This window comes from Crocuta crocuta, unplaced genomic scaffold (genome assembly GCF_008692635.1).
Source record: "Crocuta crocuta isolate KB4526 unplaced genomic scaffold, BGI_CrCroc_1.0 scaffold153, whole genome shotgun sequence".
NCBI lineage: Eukaryota > Metazoa > Chordata > Mammalia > Carnivora > Hyaenidae > Crocuta > Crocuta crocuta.
Window position 1 is genome coordinate 4158746 of NW_027529525.1, and position 12871 is coordinate 4171616.

General features: G+C 37.6%; 1 protein-coding gene across 1 annotated transcript in view; it reads right to left on the reverse strand.

Annotated features, from left to right (window-relative positions):
- The window catches only part of PKP4 (plakophilin 4), a 239164-nt gene that overhangs the window by 53343 nt on the left and 172950 nt on the right, over nt 1–12871 (reverse strand). The window contains exons 5-7 of the mRNA XM_077761029.1: nt 7419–7544; nt 7112–7302; nt 3461–4013 (exon numbers count right to left, since the gene is read on the reverse strand). Coding sequence (XP_077617155.1) covers nt 3461–4013; nt 7112–7302; nt 7419–7544 — 870 coding nt within the window. The remainder of the gene's footprint in view (nt 1–3460; nt 4014–7111; nt 7303–7418; nt 7545–12871) is intronic.

The window sequence follows — 12871 nt, forward strand, 5'->3', positions numbered from 1 at the left end:
TTAGCCCACCAGGGGTCCATGGAAGCCAATGTAACTCTAAAGAAGATATTATGTTATGATAAGGCTCTCATTTGGAGATTTCAGCTTTTTATTCACTGGCAGATTTCTCTTCTTCTTAGCAGATGATAAACTCCATTTCCTTATGGGATCCAGGAGTATTCTGAATAAAAGTGCAGGCACTGTATTTGTTAATGGTGATATAAAGTGGCAGGTAAATGTACCCAGTCCTTGGTAATCTTTTCAATATGAGGTGCTCTCTTAACATTCAGTAAAGGCACAAATCAGTAATTTGCCACGATACTCTGTAGATCACTCAGCAGCTGGGCACAGGCAAGCTGAACACCAGATGCTCATGAAGTTGGCTGAACAGCCATCCCCCCAAACAAAGCACTTTGCATACTGTCAGAATGTTCTATTCTCACTGTGCAAGAATCTGGCTGGACTGGAAACCATGCAATATGATATGATTTATAAATATTTGGAAGTATTTACTATAATTTCATGGGAAAGGTAACCAAATGAGCTTGTTGAGAACTATGAAAAGGATCCAGCAAATATTCATTTGGAATAAGATTATTAGTGAGATGAAATTACTGTATGTGACAGACTGAAATGTAGCACTTTTTGATATTAGAAATCTTTGTGAGTAACATAATAGTGATAGTTACTTTTGTTCACCTACAAACAAAACAATCTTACATATTTACATTTAAAAACATTACAAAATTACATAGCCTCTATAGATTAATTAAAATGATTAAGTGTAGAAGGTTCACTATAACTTAGTATCTTTTAAACTGGCAGGTAAGTAATTATGGTCTATAATTGTTATTATATATTACTTTTCCAGAAGCATTTATAAAAATTTTTCATAACTTATCTCTGCCTCCAAATAATGGAAACTGCTGTTCTTCTACAATATTATTTATCTAACCAATAGTTTCTATTTGCAATTCCACAAATACATATTAGTTTACTTATTACAATGACATGTTCATATTCCCTGTGATTTAAAAATCTTTGTATTTAAGACACTGGAAATAAACATAAATTTATCTTCCAAACAGTATTCTTTGTATTCTCAAAATTTTTCTTGACATGCTATGATTCTACTGAAATGAATATGTTAGGGCAGAAGTATTTTTCTGTTGTAGGAAGTAATCAATACACATATTGTATCATCACGTAAATTATGATCACCAAATATCCAAGCGTCTGAATCTATTAAAAAATATTGCTTCAGGCTTATCAATTAACAGGTTATTAATCCTTTGAGATCAAGAACCATAGTAAATATGGTAAGCACATGGCTTTTGGAAGTAAGAATGAAAGAAAGGAATTCGCAAATTAGGATCCACATTCAGTATAAATGGGCAGTAAGATGATGGGAAGCAGAGCTTCCCTAGAACCTTTATAAGGAAACCCTTTGCTTCTTTTGAAGACTGTAGTAGACTAGGGGAAAATAATCTATGATAGGCCAACTCTAAACATAAAGTCTACTTTCACCTGCGATGGCAGAAGGCAGGCTTTTTAGACCAAAGGCGATCATCCCTCTCAGGGTTAAACATAGAGACAGTAACTGATATGCTCACTTCCTTCCTGGGTTTCCACTTCACTCTACTGCAAACAGAGATTTCTGTATAGCTAATTCTATGCATACACTGGGCTGGGGGAGGGGGGTGATACAGAAATCCTCAGAACTATTTATCTTTTAAGGTTTCCTTGGGAGACAGTATTTCATAAATGATTCCTACCTCACTTTGTTGCATACTTTCAGAGGCATGCCAGAAAATATCTAAGCCAAGTACACTTCTCTGATGACTGAATGAAAAAGAGGTGGTTTCTCCACTAGGAATTTCTTTTGAGCTCAAAATCTAGTTCAATATTAATTCTTCATGCAAAATTATTCAATTAGAAAATACCTTTCCCAGAAGCCAGAAGGATATTAATTTTACTATATACAATATTAAAAATTTCTGTAAATAAGAAATACCAAAAACAAAGTCCAAAGAGAAGTTACAAAATAGAAAAAAATACCTGAGAAGTATATTACAAGAAGTTAAATTACTCAAGAATAAAAAGCTTTTATAAGTTATACAAATAGACAAAAAACCTAAACTTGTGTTTTGGAGAAAAGAAATACAATGGCTGATAAACATGTAAAATCTTCAATCTCAGTCATAACTCAATAAAGGGCACTTAAAACAATGAGGTACAGCTTTTAATCTACCACACTGGTAAAGATGAATCACTGTGACAATATGCAGTGCTAGTGAAGGTTTAGGAGAACAGATATGATCAGACCTATTGGTGGAAATAAAAATCTGTGCCACTTCCCTGGAAGGCATGAGGTAGGATAATATTTCTTTAAGAACAAATAAGTATGTAATTTGATCCAGCAATTCTACTTCAGGAAATGCATCCCACAGTTATCTTAGTATCTATGCGCAAATATGCAAGACCAATACAGAACTAACTACATATATGTTGCATTGTTGTCTCTAATGCCTAAATATGAAAAAATCTAAATGTCCATTAATAAGAGATAAAATATATTATAATGCAACTATAAAAATGGGGTCCTAGGCATCTATTGACAGAATGGCACTCTCAGACATATTAACAAAAAGAAGATATACATATTTACATAGTATAAGATATATAACATATATACAATAGAATCCCAATAGTATAAAAGAACAGTGTGCACATTCGTAATGCATATATATGTAAACACACATTCTTTAATTTTTTTTTTACCACTGTGCATATCTTAGGTTAAAAATGTATTTTAAAACACTAACTAAAGATAAATTGCATTTTGATAAAAAGAACAATCCCTATACATTATGTGGGAAATCCTCCATGAAAATACCGTGGAGGAAATGGCTATAATACCAGGCACCTTGCTGGTGTCTTTCTGATTTAATCCAAGTGGCATTTGAAGGTAATCAAAGGAGCTTGGTGCATTTCCCACTGGGATGCTAAAATCAAGGCAGTAGGGAAAAAAATCCATATTCTGTATCATTAAAGCATTTCTTTTTAAAAAGCTAAATATTTCATGTGATATCCTGATACCATCTTTTAACATAACTTAGAGGTTTGGATATAGGTAGGCCTAGCTGGTGAAAAATTTTTCATTAAAAAAACAAAAACAAAACCCAACAAACAGTTTAGAATTCCAATCAATGTTTCTAAAATGCAAAAAGGTATTTTTTATATCCTAATATTGGGAAGGGGAAGAATGTATTCATTGCAAAAGGTTTCTGGTTGATATGAATGTATATAGTTTCATGCATTAAAAATTATAGAGCCTGAAAGACAAGTCACTTGAAGTCAGCAGTGTAAATTTTGAAATAAAACCCCGAGCATTTTCCACTTTATCATGCTCTGTTTCGATGACGACTGCACAGAAGACTTCCTCACCGGGCTTTATGTAGTGCTGTCACCTTGCACTCACCTGTCAGGCTGTCTGGCCGAGGTGGAACCATCCTCTCATAGACTTCATACTGCTGCTGTCCAAACTGTTCCATGTCATGAACAGTCCTTTGCAGTGAAGGTCCCAGATGTTGTGGTACGGCAGTCATCCCTGAGCGTTTGGGGGACGACGACCCCACCTGGCCTTGGGATGGGGAAGCTACTCGAGTCTGTGCATCCATCAGGGTCAGTGGGGACCCTACTCTGGTGGTAGTTTGGTACTGAGGGGTTGGTCCGTTGGGATTGGAGCTCTGCCGGGAGGTGACTGACCCAATCCGACGTACAGCTGTTGGGGACGCGGGTCTCTGTGCAGAGTATGGAGATGCCGCCCGCTGAGCAGGTAATGTGGTTGAGGAATATGCACTGGGGTTCAGTGGTCGGGAGTCGGTCACTGATGGAGAGCCAAATCCACTACCCAGAGAAGTTCTCAGTGACCCCCTTGAAGGAGACACGCCTGTGCTGATAACATAAGAAGGAGACTGTGCTCTAGATGGAACTGAACTAACTCTTCTCATGGCCCGATTGGCTACTGATGGCTGATGAAAGGGGGAAAAAAGAGAACGGGTTTATCCACGGTTTTGTATTCACTGTCATTACAGAACAAAAATGCACATAGCTCACTACAGAACACGAATTCACTGTTCATTTTAGGCATCTGAGTTTCTTTCCTTTTTATGCTTTAGAGCTGGGTATTAATTTGTTCTTATTGTGCTTCTCCTGGTCTACTCGTTTTTGGTAGTTTAACCTCTGCCTTTTCCCCTTCAGAATACTAGAATCAACCAATAAAGAAAGATCTGAAGACATTACTATTCCTTGTTCTTTTGTCTTTATATTTTTTTCCTTCCTGCCTATGCATTTTTCACAACAGATAAAATGTCACGTTGCCATCTGCAACAACATGGATGGACTAAGAGGGTATAATGCTAAGTGGAATAAGTTAGAGAAAGACCAACACCATATGATTTCATTCATATGTGGAATTTAAGAAACAAAACAAATGAGGAAACAAAGAAAAAAGAAACGCACGAAGAAAGAACAGACTCTTAAATACAGAGAACAAACTGGTAGTTGCCGGAGGGGAGTTGGATGGGGTGATGGGTGAAATAAATAAAGGGAATTAAGAAAACACTTATAATGATGAGCACAGAGTAATATATAGAATTGTTGAATCAGTATATTGTACATGTAAAACAAAACACTGTATGTTAATTATACTATAATAATAAAAAATGCTGTATTGCCAGCATTACTGGAGCAATGTACTTATTTTGCTCCCTGTGAGTGAACGTTTTTGGCTACCATAAGGCATTTGTGTAAAACAAAACAAAATGTGCATGTGCCAATCTAAATGTAGCTAGAGGAGTGTCTATAATTTTTTTGCCTTTATGGATTGGCCCTATTAACAAAAGGAATGCGATCAAATGTGGAATAAATGAACGTTTGGATAGGGCCTGAGGTCCAAAGCTCTCTTTTGTGAATCTATTCTCAAGGGGCAGCTTAGTTGCACAGGTGCTCTAGCCAAATTTTTTCTTCTTTCAGCTCAAGAATGGCTTCTAGTGTTTTTGGCCATTTCTTTCTACCTCCTTTGATCTATGTATGAGGCCTTATCTGTAGCCAGATTTAAAGAGATGCAATAGAGTACCCCCAAATCTGATGCAGCAGGAGGAATGCTCAAAGTCTCTGCTGGGTTCTTGGTCAACCAGCTGGAAAAGACCAGAATGGGAAATGAAGAATATTTCTGCCATCGCTGGTCCCTCTATGAATATGGAGACTCGTGCAAACACTGGGTGTCAGATCCCTTTCCTGATGCAGTACAACAGGGAAGAAGGAAGGCAGGTGGAGCACTTGTCTGGGAGGAACAGGCACACGGTCAGACACTAGAGGACTGGGTTACAAACCCAGGACCAGGCTGTTAGACTACAGTTCTCACCAACCCATCTCACTTTTAGTTGGGGCACTCAGGGAAAAAATAGGAATAAATAAGGGCTTTTTCTACTCCTAGATGTCATAAGAGGAAGAATGCTAAGTCTCCAGGCATCACAAGCAACTGGACTAGCTCAAATACCTGCTCTAAGACCTAATGTGTGTTCAAACTCAACATTCTTGGGAAGGCAAGAGCCAAGGAGAGATGATCTGGGGTGGGAAAGTGACTGTAAATAAACAATAAGGAAAGAAAAGAGGGGGTTTGCAAATTAGTAGACAGTTGGAAAATTAAAATCTGTGGTTGAGGTTTATAAATAATGCTAAAAATAAGTAAGGAAGATCTCACATATGAGCTGTTTACTACCAAAATGGGATACTTGGCCCAAGAGCTAGAAAATGCATTGCCCAGAATGCATGCAAATCAAGTTTTAGAGACCCCCTTGCAACCTAATTCTTCAGCTCTAGGAACAAAATCAACTTACCTTAAGTTAAAAAAAAAAAAAAGAGGTAACATGCCCACTTCTAGGGAGATCAATGAATGTCTGTAGTTAAGATAATTATTATTCAAAAGTGTGACTTCAAACCAGCTGACATAAAAATTCACCTAAGCAGATAAACTCTTAAAAACACTTAGTCCAAAGCTTCTCAAACTGTCCCATCAAAGCATCCCTAAAGGCAAAGGAATAAATGTATAATCTAAGGACTGGGGGTGAAAAGCTTGACTTAAAAATTCATGCACTAGAAATATGATTGAAGAAGAAAAGAAAATCATGCATTATATTTCTGTTTAATATAGAAATGCTTCTCATTACTTAAAATTCTTTTCTAAACTGTTGAGCCAAAGTGCCAAAGTCCTCTCATAATTCTCCTTCGGCACTGGGAAGCCTCGCCTTGTTACCCTCAGGGCTTCTTCTGTTACATTATGAGAGGATTGGTTTCTGCCTAACTTCCTGATCATCTGGCATTTTTCAGCTCCAGAGAAATCACTGGGTACTTGGACAGATTGTTATCCTCACTGGTTACCACCGCTCAGGATCCTACTGCTTCCATGAATTTTGGTCTACGCTGGTGGATCGGTGTCAGTGAAGTGATAGTGAGTGTGGAGCTAAGGAGCTTTTACAAATACATACATAGGCAATCTGTTTTTGACCAACAGGTTAGAAAACCCTAACTTAACAGAATGGCTACACCTCTAAACAATAACTTGCCATAGGCAAGAATATCTATATTCTAGCAAAGAAATGTGATTTTAGGGAATAATACCAAAGATGAAGGCAAAACACTTTGATTACAACAGGCCAGTGCCATTTTGTTCAGGTGTGGGACTAGTGCTCTACCCTCTATGACTCTTTAGAACATATCCTAGCTCTAGTATTTTTAGGAACATGTAACCCCTAAGGGACTGCAACATTCCACCCAGTTTTCTCATACTTCCCCCTTACTCCTCCATATTCTTCCTCTCATGCCAAACTTGCTTCTTCTAGAAGAATTATTCTCCTGTATCTGGAATTTATTAGAATTCACTAATAGGAGCTAATTAATAATTCCTAAAAGTTTTTTGTTTTTTTTTTTTTACTATCACAGACTCTAATAGTGTTAAAATGATTTTGCTACTTTATCCATTCTATAAAATCAATCCAGAAAGAATACTTATGACAGATATTCCATTAGGGGGATTATTTCTTCACAAGCATCCATGTGCTTGGCTTACCTGAACCAGTGTTTGTCCTTCAGCTCTTGAATTCCTCACCAAATGGTTATTAGTTGATCCTATGAATGAATGCTGTGGTCTGTTATCTGCTTTACTCAAATTCTGGCTGTTGTGGAAACTCCCTGCTTCCTGGTATCCACTGTCAGAATAAGAATTCATTTGTGTTGAACTTCTTGAGTTACCCAATGATCCTGCAGGAATGAAACCAGCAGGCAACACCTTTACTTTACACTTCTGATGCTCATTTTCAAAAAGCATATATGAAAAGCAAATCAAGTACTTAAAAGATAGTACAACAGACCCTCACTTTCATGGAGAGATGTCTGCTCTGGTGAGTAGAGGGTCCCTTGTTCTGGCTCTGTCCTGATGAGATAGTTGTTAGGATGGACAGCGTCAGAAACTCTAGGTTTGTTTACACCAGTATTTGGCACATCTGTAAGAAAAGAAGTTTAATCAGAGAAATCTAATGACAGTATTATATAAAAACTTGCTAAAAGAGGTTCAGATATGTGTATCTTCTTATAATCTATATGTTAGTAAATGACTATTTTCATTGTAAACTGCACAATGATTTAGATTCCTTTCTATGTGGAAGTGTCCCATATATTCATTTTATTAATATATTTAAATTTAAAAATTTTTAAAGTTTTATTTCTGAGAAAGATATTTATCCATTTATCCATTTGCTTATCTTACTTTTTAAAGACTTTTTCAAAAGAATATAGACAAATATAACCTGATCCTTGTTTCCTCTAGCCAAATCGGTCTCTTCCATGATCTTGTTTTTCTTGTTTTCCTTCCAACTGTATCAAAACTATTTATCTCCTTTCCTATTCCTACTTCTGTTTTGTATGCTGTAAACTGAGGTGGTATAAATTACACTGCCTTTCCCCATTTCCATTCAAATATGACCTGTTTTCTCCATTACCTTCAAAATATATTTGCCCATGTTATTACTATCTTCACAAGTCTGTCTTTCCTCAAAATTAACTCTCAGATTGCTAACATTTATTTTTAGGAATACTGCTTCACTATCTCTTCAAAGATTTATATGAAGTCTGTACACATTCTGAGTCCAACATAGAATCCTAAGGATTTCAATGTCTTCATTTGTCTTTCCTTTCGGACTTTCTTCCTCTAACTATTTTTTAAGGCCCTAAGAATGAGCTATGTGAAAAGACCCTAAGAATGAGCTACGTGAAAAGACAGGTGTGTGTGAGAGAGAAAGAGGGAGTGTCTGGGGGAAAGGAGCTTAGGAAAAATTTCCTTAAGGAAGTAATATCTTACCACAGGAGGCCAGCTTGCCCCTTCTTTAGCACACTTGTACCTGTCTCCACTAGAATATAAGCTCAGTGCAAGCAGGGACTCTCATCTGGTATGTTTACTGTTATTTCCTCAGTGCCTAGGATAGGCACATTGCACTCAGCAGGTGACCAGTAAATATTTGGGGAACAAACACATTCCTAGTAAGAAGAGCAATCTGTCTTTATGGAGTGCAGATTCATGCCTGGCATTGTGCTGCGGCTTTAGTATGTTCAATAAAGTACATCTATGTAAAGCAAAGTTAAACTTTTAGGAACTGCTGATCAAGCTAGTTTGGAAAGCAAATACAAGGTTTATAGGAGAGCCAGGAGCCCCACTGCATTTGAAATCTTTAGCTTGACAATGAATTCAATCCAAGGTTTTGTTTCTTAGCCTCTAGAAAGATTCACTCACATTCTTAATATAGGCTTTTAACAACCTGTCTCCTGATTTATTATTTGACAGTACACTGCTAGGTGGTAGAATTCTGTGACAGTTCTGAATTTCTAGGTCTGGAATTTCACTAAAGATTTCAGATTGTGTATGGTTTCCCTGGTACACACTGAAACATGATCTGAGTCTCTGTCAGGCTGACAATTCTGGAGAGTGATCTGCCTCATTTGTAAGTCTTCTGTTACGAGTTTCCACGGTTCCACACATTCTTACATAGCACTTCATGACAGAATTTTATTAAGGACTGAGTAAAATATGTAGTTTGCTAGGCTAGAGGAGTTTTACATGGAATCAGAGTGCCTGGGAATAGTGATGCAACGGTTGGCCTGAAGGCAGGGCTGTGCTGCAGTCCACCTTGGCTTTGTCCAAAATGGAGCCCCGAGATATCGACTACGAAACGGCAACAGACATGGAAGCACCCCTGCGGTAGCTCCAAGACTTCTCAGACATGGAAAGTGCACCATTTTCAAAAGGAAAAGAGGTTTAGATCGTTCTTAGCTTCTGCTTTAGTACAAGATAAAATGTGGGACACCAATACATCAAAACTTTTGGCTTGGAAACACTGGGTGGCATGCAGTGTCAGGATCGGGAACTTATCACCATGGAAACCAAAACCCATTAGAGTTTCATGGATGCCTCTTTATTTTTTTTTAAACTAATATGAGCTATTATTTAAATAGAAAAAGAGAAAGAGGCACCCTACAAACCTGTACCTCAGCAATTGTGTCCCTTCACCCAGTAGAACATTTTCTCACAAACCATGTGGCAAATAATTGTGCTCATTTAAACTCTTGTTTAAGAGAAGCTATTTAAAATAATCCTGGGGCACCTGGACAGCTCAGTAGGTTGTGCGTCTCTTGATTTTAGCTCAGGTCATGATCCCAGGGTTGTGGGATCTGGCCCCATGTATGGCTCTGTGCTGAGCAAGGGGCCTGCTTGGGATTCTATCTCTCTCTCTCCTTGCCTCTCTCCCCTGCTTTCTCTAAAAATAAGAGGAGATAAAATAAATCTTAAACAGAACAAGCACATATTGTGATATACAGGATCCCATACTGATCACTCTAATAATCAAACTTAACAGAATATCTCAAAAAATACAAAAACAAAATAATTACCCTGAAAGTAATATAACCATGTACCCTCTCAATGTTAGCTTCTTATACTAACATTTCTTATACTCTGAAATGCAATGCCTCAAAAAATAGAATATAGAAAAGGACACTGAGATGGTAACTAGATTTAAAATACTAAATTCCTATGTGCCCCAAATCCAATTTGAAGATCTAAATAATTGGGTTTAGAGAACAGGATATAAACTTAATTTTAAGGATTTTATTTTTAAGTAATCTATACACCTAACTTGGGACTCAAACCCACAAACTTGAGATCAAGAGCTGCACACGCCACCAACCAAGACAACCAAGCACCCCTATTTTTTTTAACAAATAGTTTATTGTCAAATTAGTTTCCACATAACACCCAGTGCTCATCCCCACAAGTGCCCTCCTCCATGCCTATCCCCAACCCCCATCCATCAGTCCTCAGTTTATTTCTCAGCATTCAAGAGTCTCTCATGGTTTGCCTCTCTCCCTTTCTCCTACCATTTCCCCCCTTCTTCTCCCCCTTGTTCCTCAGTTAAGTTCCTCTTAATCCTCCTATATGTGCAAACATATGATATTTGTCCTTCTCTGCCTGACTTATTTTGCTCAGCATAACACCCTAGAGTTCCATCCCTGTTGCTACACATGGCCAGATTTCATTGTTTCTCATTGCCATGTAGTATTCCATGGTATAGATAAACCACATCTTCTTGATCCATTTGTCTGTTGATGGACACTTAGACTCTTTCCATGTTTTAGCTATTTTGAGACAAGCACCCCTATTTTTTATGTTTAAGTAAGTTTTAAGAAGTTAATATATAAATGAGATTAATCTAATATGAAGTATAAAACAGCCAAATTCTAAACTACGAATGAGGTTTCAATCATTTTTCTACTTCTATAATGAAGCCCAATGTAATGTATATCTGCAAAGACAAAAAGATACTGATATCTTAATCATTAGAAGTTAAACTATTTTCAAACTTTTACTATTATATACTGTTTTATTGAAAACTTATAATTCACAAATTATATGCACATATATAAATGTATATATGCAGAGATGCTATACTTAAGGTAAGAAGACTCATTTCCTAATTACTGAATAAGGCATCCTTATTGTAGTATGATAAGCCACAAAATTATTATTTTTTTAAGTTTATTAATTTTGAGAGAGCAAACGAGCACATATGTTGGGGAGGGGTAGAGAGGAGAGAATCCCAAGCAGGCTCAATGCTGCCAGCATAGAGTCCAACCTCACAAACTCTGAGATCATGACCTGAGCTGAAATCAAGAGCCAGATCCTTAACAAACTGAGCCACTCAGGCACCCAGGCAAGGCTTGAAATTATTAATTATGCACTATTTATGCAATCTTACTTTAAAATAATTGTCTTTTTCTTTTTAGTTTATTTATTTATTTTGAGGGGGGGGAGGGGAGGGGCAGAGAGAGGGACAGAATGAGAACCCCAAGCAGGTTCCACATGGTCAGTGTGGGGCCTGATGCCGGGCTCAAACTCACGAACCATGAGATCATGACCTGAGCCGAAGTCAGATGTTTAACTGAGATGCCCAGGCACCCTGAAAATGAATGTTTTTAAAAAATATGTGCTAGAGGAATGAAAGAAGACACGAGTGAAATTTACCAGATAAACCACAGAGCCTCACAGGATGGGCTCACTTCATAATCATTGCTATAAACTAAAATTAAATAATTGGCGGGGCGCCTGGGTGGCTTAGTCAGTTAGGTGTCTGACGTGGGCTCCGGTCATGATCTTGCGGTTCGTGGGTTCGGGCCCTGCATCGGGCTCTGTGCTGACTGCCAGCTCAGAGCCTGGAGCCTGTTTTAGTCTGTGACTCCCTCTCTCTCTGACCCTCTCCTGCTCATGCCGTCTCTCTCTCTCCTAGAAATAAATAAAAAAACATTTAAAAAAATTAAAAAAAAAAGTAAATAATTGGCATGATGTGATTTAGCAATATTAGAACATGCAACTGAGAGACATTTTTCTGTACAAAAATAATGACAAACAGAATGTCCATGCTACTTCTTTAATCTGTGTACTGAAGAGCATGTATTTTTTCACCAACATGTTTTGTGAGACATCACAAATATAGGACATTCTCAAACATGAATTTAGCATCTTCCATGAAAATGCATGTCTAAAAATGTAGAACTTGGGGTGCCTAGGTGGCTCAGTCGGTTAAACGTCCAACTTCGGTTCAGGTCATGATCCCATGGTTCATGGGTTTGAGCCCCATGTCAGGCTCTGTGCTGATAGCTCAGAGCCTGGAGCCTCCTTCAGATTCTATGTCTCCCTCTCTCTGACCCTCCCTTGCTCACGCTGTCTCTCTGTCTCAGGAAAAAAAAAAAATTAAAATTAAAAAAGTGTAGAACTTGAACAAGCTTCAAGGTGAACTGAAACAATCTCAATTTGTGTTTATGACAAGAAGATTACTGGAAACATGGTCCTTCTTTCCTATTACACTTCTTCTGAATGCTCCAATATCAGGAAGGAAGGAAGGAAGGAAGGAAGGAAGGAAGGAAGGAAGGAAGGAAGGAAGGAAGGAAGGAAGGAAAAGTAGAAGGTTGTAGCTAGGAAAAATACTAGTGGGTAAGGGACAATAACACTGTAGGGCTACGTAAATCTCATGTATTATCTGCACCATTAACCTCACAGTGAAAGATAAACTACAAAGTGTATTATCTTTTCTGTGATGTATGTCCCCAATACACACCAAGTGTGCATAAAAATATGCTCAGGAAACAGGGTAAAGTCTCTCTAAAAACTTGAAATTACTGAAATCCCTCTGTTTTGTTAATCTATGTGTCTTACTGTTCATAGTATATGAAACAGAGAGAGGTCTATGGTAGGTGTAAAATCACCATGGAAACAGGAACCCAGAGA